Source organism: Manacus candei, unplaced genomic scaffold (assembly GCF_025592945.1).
Source record: "Manacus candei isolate 608988 ecotype Guabito, Panama unplaced genomic scaffold, ASM2559294v1 h1tg000008l, whole genome shotgun sequence".
NCBI classification, from domain to species: Eukaryota; Metazoa; Chordata; class Aves; order Passeriformes; family Pipridae; genus Manacus; species Manacus candei.
In genome coordinates this window covers 31,062,469-31,083,062 of record NW_026138056.1, presented here as the reverse complement: position 1 = coordinate 31,083,062, position 20,594 = coordinate 31,062,469, and the positions used below count along the sequence as shown (strand labels likewise).

The following is a 20,594-nucleotide window of genomic DNA, read 5'->3' as shown; positions in this document are numbered from 1 at the left end:
CAAGGAGAAAAAAAAACTCCGACGCAAATTAGTTTTGAGATAAGGAAAGGGTTTTAATTTGTGCCCAAGCATAAGATTACAAGACGCGCGTGCCCCCATGTCTCAGAGGTTACAATTTGTGATACTGCTTGTCCAATCCGAGGTTTTCCCACCCTGTGGCTTTTGCCCTGGACAACCCTCAGTCATGTCCCTTGGGAATGGGGGCTGGAGTCTCTAAGACCACCTCTTCATCAATCTTCATCTTCTTCGGGGTACAGGGGGAATATATTCACCCGGTTCTTGACTGTACTTTTGCGGTTTAGGCCAAGGTACAAGCATTCTCCAGATAGAACAGGCCTATCTTAAAGAGAGACTAAATGTTTCTACTGGAATTCAGGGGGTAGAATTGATATGAGGAGCATGGAATGGGGTGATAGGGTTGAAAATCTATGTTGCTCCTGTGCTAAGGGTAAGGGAATAAGGGCTGCTGCTTCTAAATCTACTTCTGCTATATAACTACTTAGCATCATCATCATCACTTATAATGCTTATAAAAATTAAGAAAAAACAAAAAAACAGATGGACCTCAAGGCATCATTTTATAAAAAAAAATGATATTTTTTTACAATATGTCACATTTAAAAATAATTTTTTAGAATGATGAATTATTTTAATATAGAGAACACATAACTGTTTAAGTGGCTATGACACTAGTAAGACAATAGCTGTAATATGCAAATCAGTGTAGTGATCTATAATTCAGCTAAAAATGTGATTTTTTCTATTTTATAAATTTGACTATTTCTGTTACTGAAGTATCACAATTTTTTTTTATTCTAAAAGAAGCTATCAATTATTTTTTCAAGGGCTTTGACAGGTGATACAGATGATATTTTGAAGGGTTTCTGATTGAAAGATCAGTGAAAATAAATTAATAAATCAGCTACCTTTTAATACAACATTTAACTCCCACATGTATTTTAGTATAACTTTTGCTTAGTTAATAAAGGCAAAACATACTTCTTAGTACTTTTTTGAGAAAGAAAATTTCCATGACTGCTGACTTTATTGACTAAAACTAACTTATTCTAAGCTTAGATATAGTAAACAGCCATAATTTTGAAACAGGATGTTTACGCTCAACATAATCTCATAAATTATAATGTATGATAATTGCTAATTGATTATATCAATATCCGTGAAAATATACAGATTTCTACTTACCCAACGGACAGGAAAGGCTCCTTTGATTCAAGTCTGTCAAGTAAATAACAAGTTTTAAATATATATTTTTTGTACTTCAGAAAAATTATATAATAAATCTAAAACAGCCACTCTCAGTATCAAGTTTACTTGATGACACAATTTAGCAGCAATAGAAGGGCTTGATCCATTATACTAGGAGTTTAACTCAGAAAAAATCCCATTACCCTAACTGAATTTTGGCTTGGAAAATAAATATTTACAAAGTAGCACATTTAGGCCCTTTAAATTTCACAGATTCAAACAACTTGTGTAGATATTTACGTGGAATGGCTAAAGTGAACAAGAAATACTTTGTCCTTTTTATTGCGTTTTTCATGTAAAATGTTAGTTTGGGGGTTTTTAACTTTAAACACCTTTTTTTTCTTTTTTTTTTTTTTTTGCTTACCAGCATCCTATGCTCATATGTCATGGTGACTTCATGATTATGAGAACTTCTGGCACATTGGCCTGAATCAGCACTGTGTGGAGCTGGATGTCACCGGTTTGGTAGATCCAAAGTCATGCCCAGTTCTAAAACCAGTTGATAAAAGTGTTCCCCAACTCCCTGTTGTTGCTGTTGTTGCTGTGAGGAGATGTACCACCTGCACACTGGCAGGAGCTTCTTCTATTACTGCTTTCCACCCAACCAAGATAGATGGAAGAGTCCTCATCTATGTTATCAGACAGTATTTCTGTTGTAGTACCTACAACTTGCTGCCCTTAATTTTTTATTGTGTTCTCGCTGCGCCAAATTTACTAATATCAGCTGCTTTATGGGACCATTAGTATGTGATTTTAGGATCCTTCATAAACATATTTAAAGCATATTTAAAGTTCAGTAATTTTGAGTGGTTACATGACATGCAAAAGTGTTCTGTTGTGATAATTTCCACTGAGAGTACTGTGTAAGGAGGAAGAGCAAATAACCCCCCTCAGGTCATTAATGTCTCTTTGTAGCCTTTAAGAAAACTATAGCATATCTAGAACAGAATATTTAATTTATGAATCTGAAAAAAATTCAAACGCACAACAAAATATCTGAAATAGAATTGTAAATAGGACTAATTGTAAGGAAAGGTACTAAATAAATGTTTTAAGAAAGAAAACTTTCCTGAAAATATGTAGAAAAACCAAGTTCATTGGCAATTATTATTCAGCAAAGGTCTTGTCCAAAAAACTCACAAACCAATAGACCAGCTTAGTTATTGCCATTATCTAAAAGCCAAAATATATTGAAAACACAGTAACTTCTCTGTCGTCCCAATGACTATAGTTCACCTTTCTTTTTCTTTCTGGGGTTGAGATCCACATGGAACTAGTAGAATATAAGAGGGAAACACTGATGGCTCTGCATATACCTAGAAGTACAGTAGAAACCCAAAGCTGCGTATCCTCGTGGTCATGGGGATGCTTATCCAGGGCAGTCCCAAGAAAATGTTGAGCATGGCATTCTCCATGTTTAGGCAGTGCTGCCAGAGAGCAATAAAGTGACAGGGCCCTTCAAGTGGGGCTTTCATCCTTCTGCTGCAGGCTCTGTGCACAAGTGTTATTGTTTTGTTTTCTGTTTTTGTGCTTAATGAAATGAACCAGAGATGGGAAGCACTCAGTGTTCGGCTGGAGACATTAACTATGAGCAAGATGAGCAAAGAATGAAAGCCTCAGAGCATACTTATATACTTCATAATACAAAAATTTTATAATCGAGAGAAACCTGGCACTATCCTGATGGAGGACATTCTGGAGGATTTTACTGGCAAACAAAAGTCTGTGATAGAATGCCCCGTGGACAAAATACTGCAATTAAAAATCTATTTGAAATCCATTTTCAAGATGGAATTCAATTTGATTTAATGAGTGCTGCCCTAGGTTTGACCTCTCTCTAGTATATTTGACTAAATGGTTTTAGATAATTTGCTGCATTACTTTTAATTAGTTCAAGTGTTCCTCATAGTAAAGAAATACAATTATCTGTTGGCCTTTTATTTGGTAATGCAGTATATGGCAAATTAGTATCAAGGTTTTAAAACTGCAACACATTATAAAATAACATCCCATATCATCTTTACTGGTGACATTTATCAATACATATAATAGGTCTTTTACAGATTCACAGAACATGCTGAATTAGAAGGGACCCACAAGGATCTTCAAGTCCAACCCTTAACCCTGCACAGGACCATTCCCATGAGTCACAGTATGAGCCTGAGAGTATCAACCTAACATGCACTGAATTCTCCGGAGTTCTGAGGAATTCTTGCATAATTAAATATGATATTGCATAAATAGTAATCCTGATAAGTTTTGAGAATGGATCTCATACACCTCCAGGAAAAATCTTAAAACAGAAACTGCCTTTTTTGCAAAAATGTATTGAGTGCACAAGAAATACTAGGTTCGACAGTAAACAAAGGGAATCGTGTTTTAATTGTACAGGAATAGGAGTGAAGCAGAAGAGAATGAGATTTTTTCTTTCTTTCCTGGAATAGTGTTCCTATCAGAAAATTTCAGTTTGTCAGTGTGTCAAGGCAATATATCAGTTTGGATAGGAGGGAGGAAGGTTAATCGGTAGCATGACTGGGACATGGCAGACCGAGTTTGTGTTTCCCTTTGATTCTGAGCTAAGATTTTCTGAAAGGTCTGACTTTCTTATCTACATATAATAGATGAGTTTTGCAGGAGGAAAAAGAATGTTTACACTATGTGAATTCCTCAGTTAAAATCAATCATTGTAAACTGAACAGGCATAGGCAATCAATTTATACCCATTGATATGTTACAGTACTGTCACACTCTGTGACAGTTTAAAATAAGGACTCTAGAAATTTCCCATTTTGTATTATAGCCCTTGCAACCTGTCTTGGAGAGATACTTTACAAGATCTGATTAACCCGATTGTGCATTTTGTTATTTTCTTTGCTGCTAAATTGGCTTATATTAATGTCAGTTATCAAAAATCCCATCTTTGACTGAACATCCAGATATAGACAAATTTTTCAAGGTCTGCAGACAAACATACAAGGATATGTGCCTAGACTAAGGGCATGTGAATTCCTCTTTGACTTGTAAACAAATCATTTAGGGACAAGAAGGTCCAAAAGTAAAATCTGTTGTCTTTGAATTATTGTCCTATTAAGATTACAGGTAAGATGTTTCTTCATATCTGAGGCCTGACACAGGATACATAAGTCCATATAATTTATTGTTAAAGAATCCTCACCTCTCCTTCCCAAAACTATTTACAGGACAAAGTGGATAACATTTCTAACAATATCAATGCTGTACACAAGCAAATAGATTTTAGCCAAGCATTCTCCAAGGTAATTCATTATGCATCAATATATTCCTATTGATTCATGATCATTCATGACTTTCATGATCCCCTTGTGTTGGTCACATAATTTCATCTCTAAGGACAGAGTAAGAAAAACATGTGGAATTTAGGGCATTTGTTAGGATTCTTATTCTAACTTGTTGATATAACAAAACTGTCTACCCTGAATCAGGGAAAGTAATGGCCAGGAACCAAATTTTTTTTTTGGTGATTCACCATTTTGAGTAAAAATCGTCATATCAGAATTCCCAAGCAAGATTACCCAAGTTGTTGTTGACATCACACATTTTCTGTTTGACTATAAAACAAATGAATAGTGAGAGTAGTTTTCAAGGGGATTGGAAGCATTTTCATTTAAGACATATAGGAAAGTCAGGCCACCTAAAAATATTTTGGACTTCAGTAAAGTGTAAATATACATTTTGACTGACTTATGTGGCAGACTTATTTACCTGACAGTTATGTCTGCCTTTTTGTGCTGTACAGCTTTAGGAATCAAAGCTTTAGCAGGAAGCACATATTTAGCAGAAATATGTGTAGTCAAAGAATATTCAGATTTATGGCTCACCCTGTTTACCAAGGAATGAAATTTTTAAATTACAAGAACAACTCAAGGAACCTTTTGATGGAATATGAAGCGGTTTGCAATTCAGAGTAATCAAACAAGGTTGCATTTTGAGTTCATGGTTTGAAGTGATCAGAAAACATCTTTCTTCAGAAACTTTTAAGTAGCGTTACTCACATATCATCATGTAATTTCTTTCTTTTTAAAGCATGTGCATTATAACTTTTGCTAACTCCAAATATTTTATACAATGCAAGCAAGCCTAATAAAATCATGCCTTTAATTTACAGAAGAAATATTATTTCATGTAACTTCTACTATCTATTTATTCTGAAATAACAATTGCTAGTGTACACTAGGTTATCCTTCCTTCCTGGTTTCTGTGACTTAAATAGTTTCAATTCAAGATAATTTTTCTGGACACTGTCAGTAACCATTGTTTGATAGAATTAAAAAATAAGCTCATTTTGTCTTCTGAGGATTCCATAAATATCTTTATAAATGTTGGCAAGTTTTATTAAGAAACACCATCATATTCTGGAATAAATAAATGGTAAACCAACTGTATAGAAGACCTAATTTGTTAGAAGTGTCTCAGAAGTAGAAGGAATGGAAGAATAATTTACAGGTTTATGTTAACTTTTACAATTGTTCCTAATAAATTTAATAAGTTCCACTTCCAGCTGATGGTTTACGTTGATGACTGACTAGAAAAACAACAAATTGTTTTCATGACTATCATGTAATATAAAATCCTGTATATATTTTTTTGCAGTTCCTTGGAAGCTAAGTACTTCTCTTATTTATTGAAACATAAAAATTCTAGCACAAAATAAAATGCATCACTCAAACCATGAATGGAAACAAAGTATCATAAATCAAAATGTCAGTTCTCAGTGCAAACTTACTCCTTTGACATAACTGACTTAGTAGAGAAAAGATGAGACAGATAATAGGCAAGAATTAATATGATTTTTAAAGATTTTTATATTGCCTTATATTGGAGTCTCATAATCAAACTGGGAAAATATGATATAACCCCAACATGGCCATACACAAAGAATTTCACCAATGGGAAAGAGGGACACGTTAAGTAATATGAACACTCAGCACTATATTTAGTTTTGGTTTGCAGAAATGATTTCAGCAACAACAACAAAAAAAGAGACTGTGTGTAAAATAGTTCACAAAAAGCTATTCTTAACCAGATCAGTGAACAGAGCTAAAATCTGAAATTTGTTTGATAAACTGGAGAATTAGTCTGAAGTCAGTGTAATGAAATTTAAAAGAGAAAAGCAGAGTGAGAATTTGAGAACAAGAACTATTTTATACATCTATGGAATGAAGGATAACTGGCTGGGTATTGCAAAGAAAAGTTTTAAGAGAGGAAGAACTGAGTAACAGGATGCTAGTTACGGGGACATATTAAAACATGTTCCCTCAGAACTGATCAAGAAGGTCCTTAAATCAGCACATGCTTCAGCTCTTCTACTTTCAGATCATAATTAATCAAAGTTCACAACTGGAATATTTAAGTTCACTAAAACTAAATGTTACTGATTACTGAAGAATTTATTCAGTAAGGAAGCTACTACACTAGTAAACACTCTGGGGATAAACAGTGGTTTATTCAAAAAAGATTATACCTTTGGCTATTAGACTCTCTATATGCAGATCTATACATAATCCTTAATAGATGTATAATATATATTTATTCCCTTATGAAAGTATCACAATACATTAAGCATTTTGACTGACAAAAAATTACACATTTTTTTCTCATATTCTATGATTTCTTTCAAGGTTAATTATTTAACATTGGGAATAACTTCTTGAAACACTTCTTGAAGCATCAGGTTTTCCCCAGATCCATGAGGAAAAAGTTGAAGAACTTAACGTTCCAAGATATCTGTAGGTTATGTGGATCTTACGAAACCTAATTTCTGGTGATGGAGAAAACCGAAATTATGGTTGATCCCCATGAGATAGCATGGTTTGAGCATTTTCTGTCTAGGAGTTCTTCTGCTTACCCTTGGGTTTGGTTTGCACTTAACGCACTTACTCTGCATTTAATATGTTGAAAAATGGAGCTGCCCTTACTCTTTTAAGTGTTTTAAAGTGAAAAAAAATAGGAATATTTGGCTCAGCATACATATATCACATGATTTTTAAGCATTTGAAATGTCTGGACAATAAAAACATATGTGCAAAAATACCAGGTCATTTAATTTAATTTAATTTAATTTAACTTTATTTTTTAAAAAACTTGTGAAAAGCAATGACTACTGATGCAATGCATTTTATTTAGCCAGTTCCACTTAGCACCTAAATCCATGATTTGGTAGTGTCACAGCACTCTGTGCAGGAAAAGGTTTTGAGGAAACACTTAGCACAGGATGCTGTCGGCAATACCTGATGTCAAGCTGCCTAACCTAGCATGCTGGAACTGTGCTCTGAAAACCTGACGCAATACTATGGGGGTTTTCAAAGTCAGCCCTAGGTAAAACAAGGTTTGTCCCTTTTAATTTCTTCTGCCTTAGTCTATAATATGCTTTTTTTACAAATGTGCATAACATATAACCAAATTTAACTAATTTCCTAGCAAAATCTATATCTTACATAATTTGTAAACTTGAACATCTTGACATAATCACAAGTTTCAGAGGCTCCTAGGATTTATTAGCCTATGCGTTGTCAGGAGAGAGAATCTTTTAGCCATCAGTTAGCAAAATGCAACTAATAATCTGTTCAGCATTATCTCTAAAGTTTTACAGTTGAAAAATCGAATAAAAGGTAGCTTTCACTGCAGGGAGGAAGTGCTTTAGAGACTGCCTCTTCCTTATACTGATTTTCATAACAGCAAGAGGCTAGAATGAGACATAAATCAACATATGCAAAAGTTAGTTTGATATACCAGTACAAATGTCCTTTGTCATATTGGATACTGAAAGCACTGCCGTTACAACACGTGGGATGGAAGGGTTTCTGGATTGTGGTAGGAAAGGGTGGCATGGAGAAGAATAGTAAAGGAAGTCGTTTCCAGTAATACTCATTAATGGGTGGCCTAAATTTTAGGCAGCAAGAAGAGAGAAAAACATAAAAATTCTAAGTCATTTAAAGGTTGCATAATAATATATTATTTCAGAGAGACAGAACTAAAAAATAGTAACACATCCATCTAATAAAGCTTCAGTAGCTCATTATACTTTCTACCTGACTTTACTGTATTTTTCTTTATGAATCCAATAATTGCAAAGATAATATAAACAGTGGCATGGATTCTCATAGCTGACATAAATCCTGGTAGTATGTCTGAGGAAAACTAAGTTGTGACTTGGAGAGATTCATTCAGACTCTACATATGAACACCTTCTTAGATAGTTATGGATTGCAGTTTCTTCCCACGCCACCCAAGAGAAGTCTCATGTTGCCAAAGTGATAAGCTAAACTGTATTTAACCCATACACCACATCTATATGATGTTTCCAGCCATGAAGAAATTCATGCTCAGATTCAAAATGAGATTCTTGTGAGAATCAAGAATAGGAATTCTTTTTCCTTCAGGAAAGAACACTTAACTCTGATCCCCTTCCCAAACTGAAAACATGCTCAATTTGGTACCTTTGTTCAAGCAAGTAAAGGAAACAAACCCTGGAGAATGAAAGTAACAAAAAATAGTGTAGCACTTAGTGTGCTTTAGAGTTCTTTTCCTCACAGCTTTAATCATTCTTTGCATGAAGCTGATATCACCTGACCCTCTTCTGCTCTAAATCAGAGTAAGAACATTCAGGTCAATATGTACTGATCTAAAAACATTTAGAATGAGTTCATCAGGGTGGGCTGAACAAAACAGTGTTGACTGATCTAATGCACACAATCAATACTACTTCACTGCGTGGCTATTTGCAGTCACAAATAGATGAAGGTTAATGCAGGTGTTGCCTTTGAGGATCCCAAGGGTAGAGGCTTAATATCCTCTTTCCCTCAATGACACTACACTTAAAAGCAGTTACAGGAGGGGCAATGTAAGATTCATGTTTATCATGCTGTTTCCTAGAATAATCTCATTCATGCAAGACTGAGAAATGCCACACACATTTTTATGCCAGTAGATATTAGAAATTTCTCATTTCTTAGGACTCATAATAAATTACATATGTTTATGTGATTTGTTACTTTTCAGTAAAATAGACAATGCTTTTGAAAGAAGTTTTTGGAATACCAACAACATAATCTATCAAAAAAGTATGCCATTTGTAACCTATTCTTTGAAAAATAAAATTACATTTGACATTATGCATCAACAGCACTATCTAAGTATCAGTCCTGGCAGGTTGGATAACATATTTTCAGATAGTATGCTCCAAGACTAACAGGATTCACCAAGAAATAAACTTGCAGAGTAATTTAATTGTTAATAATTCACTGCATATCAATATATTGCTATTATCCCTCTGTGTTGCACACAGCCTTCTATGCTATTTGTAATATTACTCAATAATCCATTTTCTTTTAAATTAATTATACTTTAAATTAACTCTTATGCTATTATTCATGAGAGTTTAAAATATATAACAAGTTACAGTCTTTCATTTATCCAGCCTTACTTATTTATTCACAGACTACTAAATCTATAACCCAGCATCATATTTCTACTGCTCTTTGTAAGCCACCTAAACAGTGCCCTTGCAGTACTGAATTACTGCCTTCTATATAATTGGAGGTGTTTCATTATGTGAGAAGCAATGCCTAATTGCAAATACACTAAGTGGTTCTCTGAAGCACAGCTTTCTCCTGCATCTCTGATTACTGCAACCATTAAGGGTTTACTAAATTCCAAAAAATGAAGAATTCCACTGTTTATTTGTGATGTCAGGACAGGCTCTTCTCTATCCTGTGTCATAAACCCTGTGCCTTTATTTTTAAGACTTAATTAGACAGTTTCCAAAGAGCAGTGCCTGCAAATCTGGATACTATTTCTATGATGCCTGTTTCACTAAAACTCAAATGTAGAAAATATACCATGATGTCTGTTTCTGAAGGTTGTTAATATGTTGAAGGTACTATCCTTTCTCTTTTTAGCCCAACTGAAATACAGCAGAATACCTACAGAAGACATCATCTTCGTACAAATGACAACATCCTGCATCCCAAATCTGTTTCTTAAAAAAAATTCAAGAAGCCATACAGTAATAAAGGGTAGAAATTTCACATGTAATAAGCGATAGGAACAGGGCTTAGGCTGTCAAGATTTAAAGTGAATGCATGACTAAAAGTACAATTTCTGTTTGCCTGCAGGGAAACCCATCAATTTTCTGTATCTGTTAGGAATTTACTTTTTGATTTATATGCCAAAGTTTTTTTCATTTGTATTAGTAGCATAAATTCTTGGATAAGAAAGGAATCATAGTAATTTCAATGTGATCAGAAGGTTGTGAATATGTTTTCTGTTCCCCTGTGGTACAAACAGTGATTAAAAACCATGAAAAAAATTTACAGCCAGCTACTTCAGCTATAGTATATTGCCTCAGGTTTCATAGCAAATGAAAAAAGTAAGAAAGAAAATTAAACACCAAGAAAAAAAAAAAGAAGCAATAATAAGAGAACAGACTATTCTGAAAATTTGCTAATCTCTGATCTTGAGTGTGATTATGGAGTCTTGGATTTTGTGGAAGAAAACATCAGTCATATGATACTATATATCACCTTCTGCAAGAGGAAAAGTACTGAGCTAGGAAAAGGGATGCAGCTCTTGTGCAGATGTGTGTAAGCTGGTATCACTGGTTTCCTTTTAACAAACTAAAAAAAAGCCCTGAGTAAAGGCTATGTAAGTCTAAGGAGTAACTTGTGGGGAGTTTGTAACAAAGGCATGGGTCCAAGTCAAGACCATAGTTTAAAAACTCTCGTGAAGGTGAATAAAAACAAACAAACATAAGAAAAATGTAAGGTTTAGCATAAAGTGACAATCTGACAAGGAAAACCTGCCCTAGTCACTAGAGATACCTTCTAGAAGGGAACTAGCAATATTTTTAAAATAATGAAGGGCAAGATTTTAAAAAAATGCTGCACATTCATGGTCTGGATCATATGAGAGGTTCCGCCAGCCCCTCTAAGTAAATGGATTTTTTCAACATCTGTGTGACCACATTGATTGCAATTACATCAACATGATTCAGAAATGCAGACCTGCATGTGCTGCCTTCCTTCATGAGATATTTTTTTCTTATTCCTGAGATATTAGTTATCTGACATGGGGCTTTTTCCTTGAAAGAAAATAAGTAAGTAAACAAAAAATAAAGTGATTCAGAGTAAACTGAATCACTGGATCTGCTGTAGCTTTGTATTTGTACCATTTAAGATTTTTAATATAATTGAGAATGCTACTTAAGTTCTCAACACAGGAAAATTTTCACTGTTTGTTGGGAAGTTTAAGTGATAATTTCAGACTAAATTATTATTATTATTATTATGTACAGTAATGACTGCTTCAAATGTGGTAACTAGGAACATTTTTTGATGAAATTAATGTAAATGATATCCTACCAGAGTTAAAATTATCTCCATTTAAACATGCCTGGGAATGTGGGCTTTTTTTTATGGAAGCTAAATCTTTTGTCAGGGGAAGAGATGCAGAGCAACACTCAGATTCATTTCATTGCACTGAAATGAAATAGTTTTTTTTCATGAAAAAAATGTAATCAAAAGCATCAGGAAGATAAATTTCTGAAAAAAACCGAAACACTTTGATTAGAAAGAAATGTCACACTATGTGTGATCTCAATATGACATAGCAATTGAAAGATTATGTTCCATAGGCATAAATAATTTTTTTCATTCAGTATGTAGAATAAAGTAGGAGTCATAATCACAATTTAATGCAAAAGTAAAGTATCAGAAAATACTTTATCAGATTTATTTTCTCTTTTCTGGACTGTGTCTTTAGGTTTTTGTAGGTTGGTGATAGTAACGGACACACAAATTCATTAAGAAAATGAAAGAATAAAGAAAAAAGTTGTTGGAAATCTAGGACAATATTCAACCAAGAAAGATCCTTATGCCTGCAGTTATTTTTGTTATATGCCAGTAGGTTTAAGCATAGTCATAAAAGACTCTCTATGGCACACTACCACAGCAATTATGCAAAATACTGGAGTATTCAAATAGAATAGTAATGCTTGTTTGGCATAGAACTTGTTGAGATTATGTTAATGCTTTCAGTGGGAAGACTGATCTCAAGAAGACTCCTACAACAGAAGACACAATCAAGTTGACCATCACTGTCCTTTTCATCCTTTCTTCTGAAATGAAGGATGCCCAGGAGTGCTCAGAAAAACAATTCAAAATAAAGGATGGCTCTGCAGACTAAGAGGCAAACCAAACCATACCAAACTTTATAAACAATATTTTGCAATAAAGGTAAGAAGCAGAGATCAAGGAGTGAAAGACTGTAAACAATTCTTTCAGCCTCTGTGGTAAGATAAAACCACAAAACCAAAGGGAATGCAAGATGTGCAACATAATTCAATCAGTTTTGTGATGGAGATTATAAAAAAAAATGTACTGAGGAAACTGATAAAATATTTGTGCCAAAGAAAAATAAACTTGATATAAAAAATAATCATACCATGTAAATAAAAGAACATCTCTTTCCAGAATACTAATATTAGACATTTAAATAAAATAATGTCTTCCAGAGGCCATGAAACGTGAAATTGTAAAGTAAAAGCTGCTTAATATAGCTAATTAGTAGCATGTTAAATCGAGTGTACTAATACACATTTCAATTGAATTACATGGAGAAGTTATTGGTAATGGGAAATGACTGTGCTATCTAATACTGCTCAAGGAGTGTTGAACTGTTTGCCTGAAATTTCAGAGACCAGTTTGGAAAAAACTTGTCCTCATGGGAAGTCTTCACAGGGTCACCATATGCTATAGCTGGGCAGTGCTGTGGGAACTCAACCACCACCAGGTGTTTTCCAGTCAGCCAAGGCAACATGGTGAGAGGTGGTTTCACTCAATTTTTCCTGGCTTTGTTAATCTATTCGCTAAATCCATCCTGCCAATTGTCTCTATCCAGGATCTGCCTCAGCAGCATGGATCCCAGGTCAGGCAGCTCTATGCCCAGCCAGCAGTAGGAATACTGGGAGGGGTGGGGCTTAAGTAACTCCTCATTGAGCCTTCAAGATGTGGCACTGGGTTATGGCCAGTTCTGCTTACTGTGGCCTAAGGAAACTTCGAGTTTAGCAGGGGTGAAAATAATCCACATGGGGAGGGTTCGTCTTAGCTAAATCAGTCTTGGAAATATTTATAGGTTAACTACAACATTAAACTCTATAGAGGAAAGACAGTGACTAGATACCCTGGCAGTGCCCAGTAACTTGCCTTTTCAGTTTTCTTTCAAATCCTGGTCCCTTCTTTCCTATGTTATACAAATATCAGTTCACTCCTGTGGGTTTTTCTTTGGTAAACTAACTAGTTTTCCCAGAAAGCAGACATATAAGTGATCTGGGACAGTTTGCTCCCAGTTGTATCAGTACCACTACATGCAGTCTTCAGCACCACCTCATGCAGCAGGGTCTGCAAAAGCTGTGCTCATTTTCATGCCTCTAAAAATCACGCCATCCTGCTAGCCTGTAGCACAGTGCTTTTGTTATTTCCAAAGACTCAAAAATAGATGCCCCCATCATCCTTCTCAAATCCTCTCAGCCTTGTTACTGCTAGAGGGGTGCCAGAGAAGACTTTTAGCCAACTCCCCCATACGGACAGCCATACAGAAAAGACATGCCACATGTCCTGAGGGAAGGCAAGCCACAGGCAGTGTGTGCATGAGGGCTCTGCTCCACCTGTCCTGGGGCTTGGAGCAACTGGGAATGCAGCCATTAGCAACCTTCAGAATTAGGAACCATAAGAGCCTTATCCTGTTTTACCAACCATAGCAAAGGCCTCCAAAATGGAGCAAAAGCTTTCAGGCATGTGTTTAACACCTCATATAACATGGTGGTAGACTGAAACAAACAACAAATAGTTAAAACATTCTTTTATGAAGTAGAGAAACAGAATACCATTCCATCAGAGTATTTGCACTTGAATCTACTTTGGTATGTTGGAGCATAAACACAGAGGGAAAAAAAAAAAAAACAGTAAAAGGGCTTTCATATGCTGACACAGAGTTGCTTTAACGAAATACTGATCAAAACACCACTAAATTAAAAAGACAAACTGTGATCTTTTATTTTGCCACAATATTACTCCCAAAGAGTGCTTTAACACATTTGTGTCAGCACCTCTAATCTTCACCTTGTGTTTCGAAGATATGAAGATTAGCCAGGAAAATTAACTTCTGCTGGAGGCTAGACCCGTATAACAAGATGCAAAACAATTTTAAGATGCAGATTTTTCAGGCATTTGATTTTCTGCAGAATTGCTGTGCTAAAAAAGAAAATTCAGAATGATTTTGAACCTTTTGGGTAGGAGGAATGCTGCTGGAGCTCACAGCTGTGTGAGATTTTAACTGATTCCTGAGCACTACCCTAATCACATCTTTAACTGTTCAGTGAGTACACTTAAAATTAATAATGTGTTTAGCAGCTCTCTGAAGCAAAATCTTAAATCTTAAATCTTTCTGTTCTCAAAATATTTTTAAGAACTAATCCAAAAATTACACAGACCATAAAACTATAAAGGTTAAAAAAAAGGAATGTAGATCCTGAACTGAGATAACACCAAGTATCTTCATAACATTAGGGGTAAAAACGGATCTAATGACTTGGACACACAAGCAAATTATGTGGATATAACACATCATAGACAACAGTTGCTCTGTATTAATGACTTATGTGTATATCCAGCTGTAAATGTGATACAGACTTCTTTTCAGAGGTGCAGAGTACTTTGAACAATTCTGAAGTCTCAGGCACTTAAATAAAATCATGTGAGTCTGTGCAGCAGTCCTGCTTGCTTACCTTAAAACTGTTCTTAAATGTCTCTCAAGTATCATTTAAATATCTGTAACAAAGGAGACTGAACAAATGATAGGTGTTATCCTTAACACTATGCTGTACACAGTCACTGTTTTCCCATTGGATATCTACCTTAAGACAGTTTTTCTAGGCAAATTTCCTGAGCAGGCTTATGAAAACTGCCCACATTGTAAGTGTCAAAACTTGTTTAATTGACTATATAGCAAATCTACAGTTTCCTCTTTATACACTAAATCTACTATCTTGTCAAAGAAGGAAATTATATTGCTTCAACATAATTTGCTCCTGATTTTTTTACCAATTTATTATCCTCTAGGTGTTGATAAATTGATTGCTAATAATGTGTTCTAGCACATTTCTTGGAATCAAGGCTAGGCTCACCTGATAATTTTCTGGATTGTCTTCTTCTTAAAGATAGGTATAACACCTGCCCATCCATACCCACTGCTTCTTTGCCTTAAATAACCTCTATAAGCTTCTGAAAACAGTCACTAATAGTCCACACGCAGATTCAGTTAGTCCTTTGAACACACTACAGTGAATCTCATCATAGCATTTCCAATAAATTCATTTAGTCAAACACTGGTTAGCCAATTCTTTTATTGCACACCCTCTGGTTAAAATTGATTTTCTTAAATAGCTGATCAACTAGCCACTTTTGCTGATGTAAAAAAAGCCTTTTCTGTATCACTGCTACCTAATCTCCTTTCCTGCTAACTAACAGCAGTATCAAAAATCAGAGGAAGTTAGTCTAATGACAATCTTTTTGCTACCTTTTATACTGTTATGTGCTTTAGCCTTTCTGACATCTTGTTAGATGACTCTGCTCTTCTTTTCTACTTACTTCCACGCATGGGGTTTTGATTCCACATTTTGTACAATTCCTCTTCACTTTTCAGGATGTCAAAGAAACTTGATGCTGCCATATTATTCCTTTGTTCAACTTCTTCTGCTTCAGGAGAATTTTCTGCTCTACCTTAAGCACAGTTTTTCTGCACCTCTATTGTCCCTCAAATTTCCAAGATATCCTACTTACTTGGTGTCCTTTCTGAAATCCATTATCCTATTTCTACTGCTCACAGTCCTTCCTTTTAACAGTGACTATTTTGTAACAACTAAATTTTTAACCAATGTCTTTCTTAGTGCAAATCAAATCTAACGTAACCATTTCCCTCTTAACTTTTTTAGTCTTGGGAGTGGACCCTGCCCAGCAGCTAAGCATCCACATAGTCACTTTCTCACTCCCCTACCATTGTCCCCTATTGGCATTAAGGAGAGAGCAAAAGTGAAAAAATCTCATGGGTTGAGATAATTGCGGTGTAATAAGGGAGGGAAGAAAGGAGGGAAAAAAACCCCAAGTTATGCAAAGGTAATTACTTTCCACCTCCCATAAGCAGTTCAGGCAGTTTCCAAGCAACAGCTACTTTGGAAAGGAAAACCTCACCATTTTTTATTTCAGAGCATGATGTTATATGAGAGAATACCTGCTTGGCCAATTTGTGTCAGTTGTCTCAGATGTATTCCTTTACAACTTCTTGTCTACCTCAAGTCTATTAATTGCAAAGGTAGAATAGGAGAAAGAGAATATCATGAGGCTGTACAAACACTGTTCAGTAACCGCCAAAAGACTGGTGTCTTTTAGTAGCAAATCCAAACCACAGAACCATATGGGATCCTATGAAGAAAGTTAACCCCAGCCCAGTCAGACACAGTACAGTGTTTTGATCTCCTCGCAGTGCTAATGGATACTGAAATAATAAAAGTTCTTTACTTACATAGAACCTAGAATCATAACATTTAAACTAAACCTTTCCTCTTTTAGTTGAAAACTGTTCCCCCTTGTCCTATCGCTATGTGTGCATGTAAAAAGTTGTTCTCTCTCTTTTTTATAAGCCCCCTCTAAGTACTGGAAGGCCATGATGAGGTGTCCCTGGAGTCTTCTCCAGTCTGAACAACCCCAGATCTCTCAGCCTGTCTTCGTAGAAGAGGTGCTACAACCCTGGGATCATCTTTGTGATCCTCCTCTGGATCTGCTTCAACAGGTCCATGACTTTCTTATTCTTAGTACTCCAGAGCAGTACTCAGGACTCCAGGTGAGGTCTTACAAGGTCAGAGTAGAGGGGGAGAATGAAGATGAGGGGGAAAGTGGAAGGATTATCTTAGGTTCTCAAAAAAGCCTCTCATAATCTTCTACAGAAATAGCTTGCACTACATCCATGAAAAGACAAAATCTAAGATTTTTTTTCTCTTTACAGTTCCCTCAGAACTTTCCACAGGTCTTTCTCTTATCCTTGTCGTGTCTGTAGAACAAGTATTTATGAGAAATAGTTCGGAAGCTCAGAGGTGAAAGTGCATATAAATGTCAGAAATCACAGAACGTCTTCCAAAATCTTTTGAAATACTGGCAGAGGGACACAGTAGACCATGGCTACCAGTAACATTTACGTAGTTTAGCAGCTTGCAGTTGAGAGTAGTAATAAAACAGGGATTCTCTTCTCAAAAAACAATATTTCTATCACTTCAGCTAAGAGCAGCAATTTAAAACTTCAAATTACTTCTATGTAGCATGGATGCTCAGATCTAAAATGCTCCTGGTTTTCTCATTCTGAGATCCCACCCTCGAATTTTCAGACCAGACCAGGCATGAAAAATCCTGCTCAGTTGTGAATGACTTCAATGTTGGTCTCAGAGCCAGTCTATCTGCATTTCAGCTACAGCAAAAATCAGCCCTATTTCCTCTCATGGATCTGGAGAATAAATGCTGCGGTCCGAAAGGACAGGATGGGACCATGGCACAGCACAGGTCGGAGGCACGAGGGAGGGTGCAAGTAGAATCCTTTATTCACGTGTGCACGTGGTCTTTTATCAGCTCGGGAGGGGAAAGAACCAGAACATAGGGCAGAGCATGAGACAGACAAGCGGGGGGACAAACCAGGATAGGGACACGGGCAAAAGGGGGAGGAGCAGGGAAAGCAGGGAGCAGGCAAACTCATGGCAAACCTGAGCATGTCCAGGCTGTGCACTGTGTAGTGTGAATACAATGAAACCACATAATAACAGTAAAGTCCATATAATAACTGTAAGGTCCATATAATAAAATCCTGTCAATTGCTGTATGTTTTTCTCCACACCTGGAACTGTTTCCATCACAAATAAATTCTGTAGTACTTTTATGAGAAGTGAAGTTTATGGAGCAGAAATACATGTGGGCATGGTAGCCCTAACAATTTGTAAAGCTTCCCTAAGCTTAATTGATTTTGAAAAAAAAAAAGTGGATGTTTCTTCAAGTTTGTACAAACTCCATGACAAAAGGCACTTAGGAATAGGAGAAAGACACTACTAATGCCCTCCCAAACAGCCACGGAAGAAGTCCCGTCTTGTCAGAACTTGGCTTTCACCCTTGACAGAAAAATCTGTCAACAGTTTTGTTGCTCTGAGATTATTAGTTATTTCAACTGATTGCTGCAAATTAAAAAGTCACAAAAAAATGAGGCCATAACCAAGCAATAAAAGCGTAGGGATTTAAAATTGAAATAGCACTCAATTAAAAACAAAACAAAACAAAACAATATTCATAGTAGTACTAGTAGTGGGAACATTAATAAACACTTCACAGATCACTGCACCAGTCTTTTTGTCAGTAGATTTAGTAAATGACAGATTTAAAATTTTATTGTGCATTTCATTATAATTTTTGTAAATATTCCACAGTAGCACTAGAAGATACAATTCAGACTACCATAATTTTTTTGATAAAAATTGCCCTGGAGTAAGTTAAAGTGAAATCTCATTTACCTGTAAAGTGCTGAAAGTGGCCGCTTGTTGCCCGGTTTTGGTCTGTATGGTTTTGGTTCTCCTGCCATGTTGATATCTGAAAGCAAACATTTGATATAAGTAAGTCAAACTTCTGGAAGTTAGAGTGAATTTGCAAAGGCATCTTCAAGTCACTGAAAATGAGTAATAGGCAGTGAAAATGGACAGGGTACTTAAAACACCTGTCTAGTTTTTACCTCTTCTGAATTGACGCTGTAATACTTTCCTAAAAATTCTTACTGTAATACATGAGGATTTTAGGCAAAATATCAGTAATTACTGATGGAGAGAAATGACATTTTTAAACATACAAGTTTCCATTCACGAAGGTGAATCCAGTAGTGTAATTCTATTACAGAAGAACATTTGAATGGTAACTTAGATGTTGAAACAAACTGTCATCTCAAGTCAAATTCTGTTGTGGAGGACTGCAATGGTTCTGAAGAGTTCCCTTTTAGGGTCTAGAGAAACACACACTGATTTTTAACTGCTTCTTCACTGTTCACTTAGAAAGTAACTCTTCAAAAGCAAACAGGAGTGTATCTATTTCCTACCCCAAATGCATCTTTCTTTGGAGAAAAAGATGATCTGTTTTTGCAAATACTTTATCTTAGGCAGATACTTCTTGTTCTCAACAAGATCAGAAATCTTGTGAACGATATTTAAAAGTTTACTTATATTATACCTGTATATTCATCTTTTAAATGTAAACAGAAGTCAAGCTTATATAGACATTTCTCCTGTAATGTCCTGTAAATTTGTTCTCAAATTTATCTCTTCATTTGAAGCATACTCAAAGACATACAGGAAATATATGCCCTTTATTATGATTGCTATAACAGTTACACATGGAGAAAGAAGCACAGACTCTTCTGTGGAGAATACCTTCTTGAGCTTAAGAAGCTATTTATATAAACACAAACTTATATTAAATGCTCCTCCACTCTGATTGAATGTTGCAAAGTTGACATTACAGCAAATCACATAAATAAAGTGAAACTTTTATTAGGAAACAAATTTCATGCAATTTGAGGAATGCTGCAAATAAATCTCTTCTCACTAATATAAAAAAAGAGCAACAGTCAACAAAATCACTGGAGTTATTCCAGTGTAAAATTGCTGTGACAAAACATCATATCCCATTAAACATGGAATCATGTGGTGATCAAGACTTTCAAGGAAATGCAGGTTCTTGGTAAACTCTATGTTTAACCTAAAACTGAGTGTAGTGGAGGGAAAAGAGAAGTAGAAAGCTGAGGTGTAGAATGAGGAAATAACACTGTTCAGTGCAGTAAGACTAAAAGCTCAAATATTTTTATCTATTATTCTTGACCTCAAAAGATGCAGTAAAAGCCTGAGACTTATTGACTGGATACTTTCATTTCACACAAAGTGAATAAAAAATATCAATCTGACTTTTCTTAACAGTCAGAAATATTGAAAATGTATGTCTTTTAGATTTTTTTTTAACAGAAAATATTTTTCCATTGGAAATTTCATGCTTCAATCATCTAAAAGAACTTAAAAGAATTTTAAACTTGTTTTCCATCTAAATTTGATATTTTGAGTTCAGCCAACACTTATTTAAAATTATACAAGGACTGGAAATTAAATACTTTTATCTAGAACCATATCATTTAAAATATTTTAGTAAAATTTTCCTCATATAAAACATCTT

The 20,594-nt window shown here is 35.3% G+C and overlaps 2 protein-coding genes across 8 annotated transcripts in view; both read right to left on the bottom strand.

Moving 5' to 3' along the window:
• The window catches only part of LOC127462039 (uncharacterized), a 542,224-nt gene that overhangs the window by 129,758 nt on the left and 391,872 nt on the right, over positions 1–20,594 (bottom strand). The window lies entirely within an intron of this gene.
• RALYL (RALY RNA binding protein like) overlaps positions 1–20,594 on the bottom strand; it is a 374,398-nt gene that overhangs the window by 57,279 nt on the left and 296,525 nt on the right. For all 7 annotated transcript variants that reach the window (XM_051770390.1, XM_051770410.1, XM_051770401.1 and 4 more), the window contains 2 exons: positions 18,899–18,974; positions 1,204–1,236 (listed from right to left, as the gene is read on the bottom strand). In XM_051770390.1, coding sequence (XP_051626350.1) covers positions 1,204–1,236; positions 18,899–18,974 — 109 coding nt within the window. The remainder of the gene's footprint in view (positions 1–1,203; positions 1,237–18,898; positions 18,975–20,594) is intronic.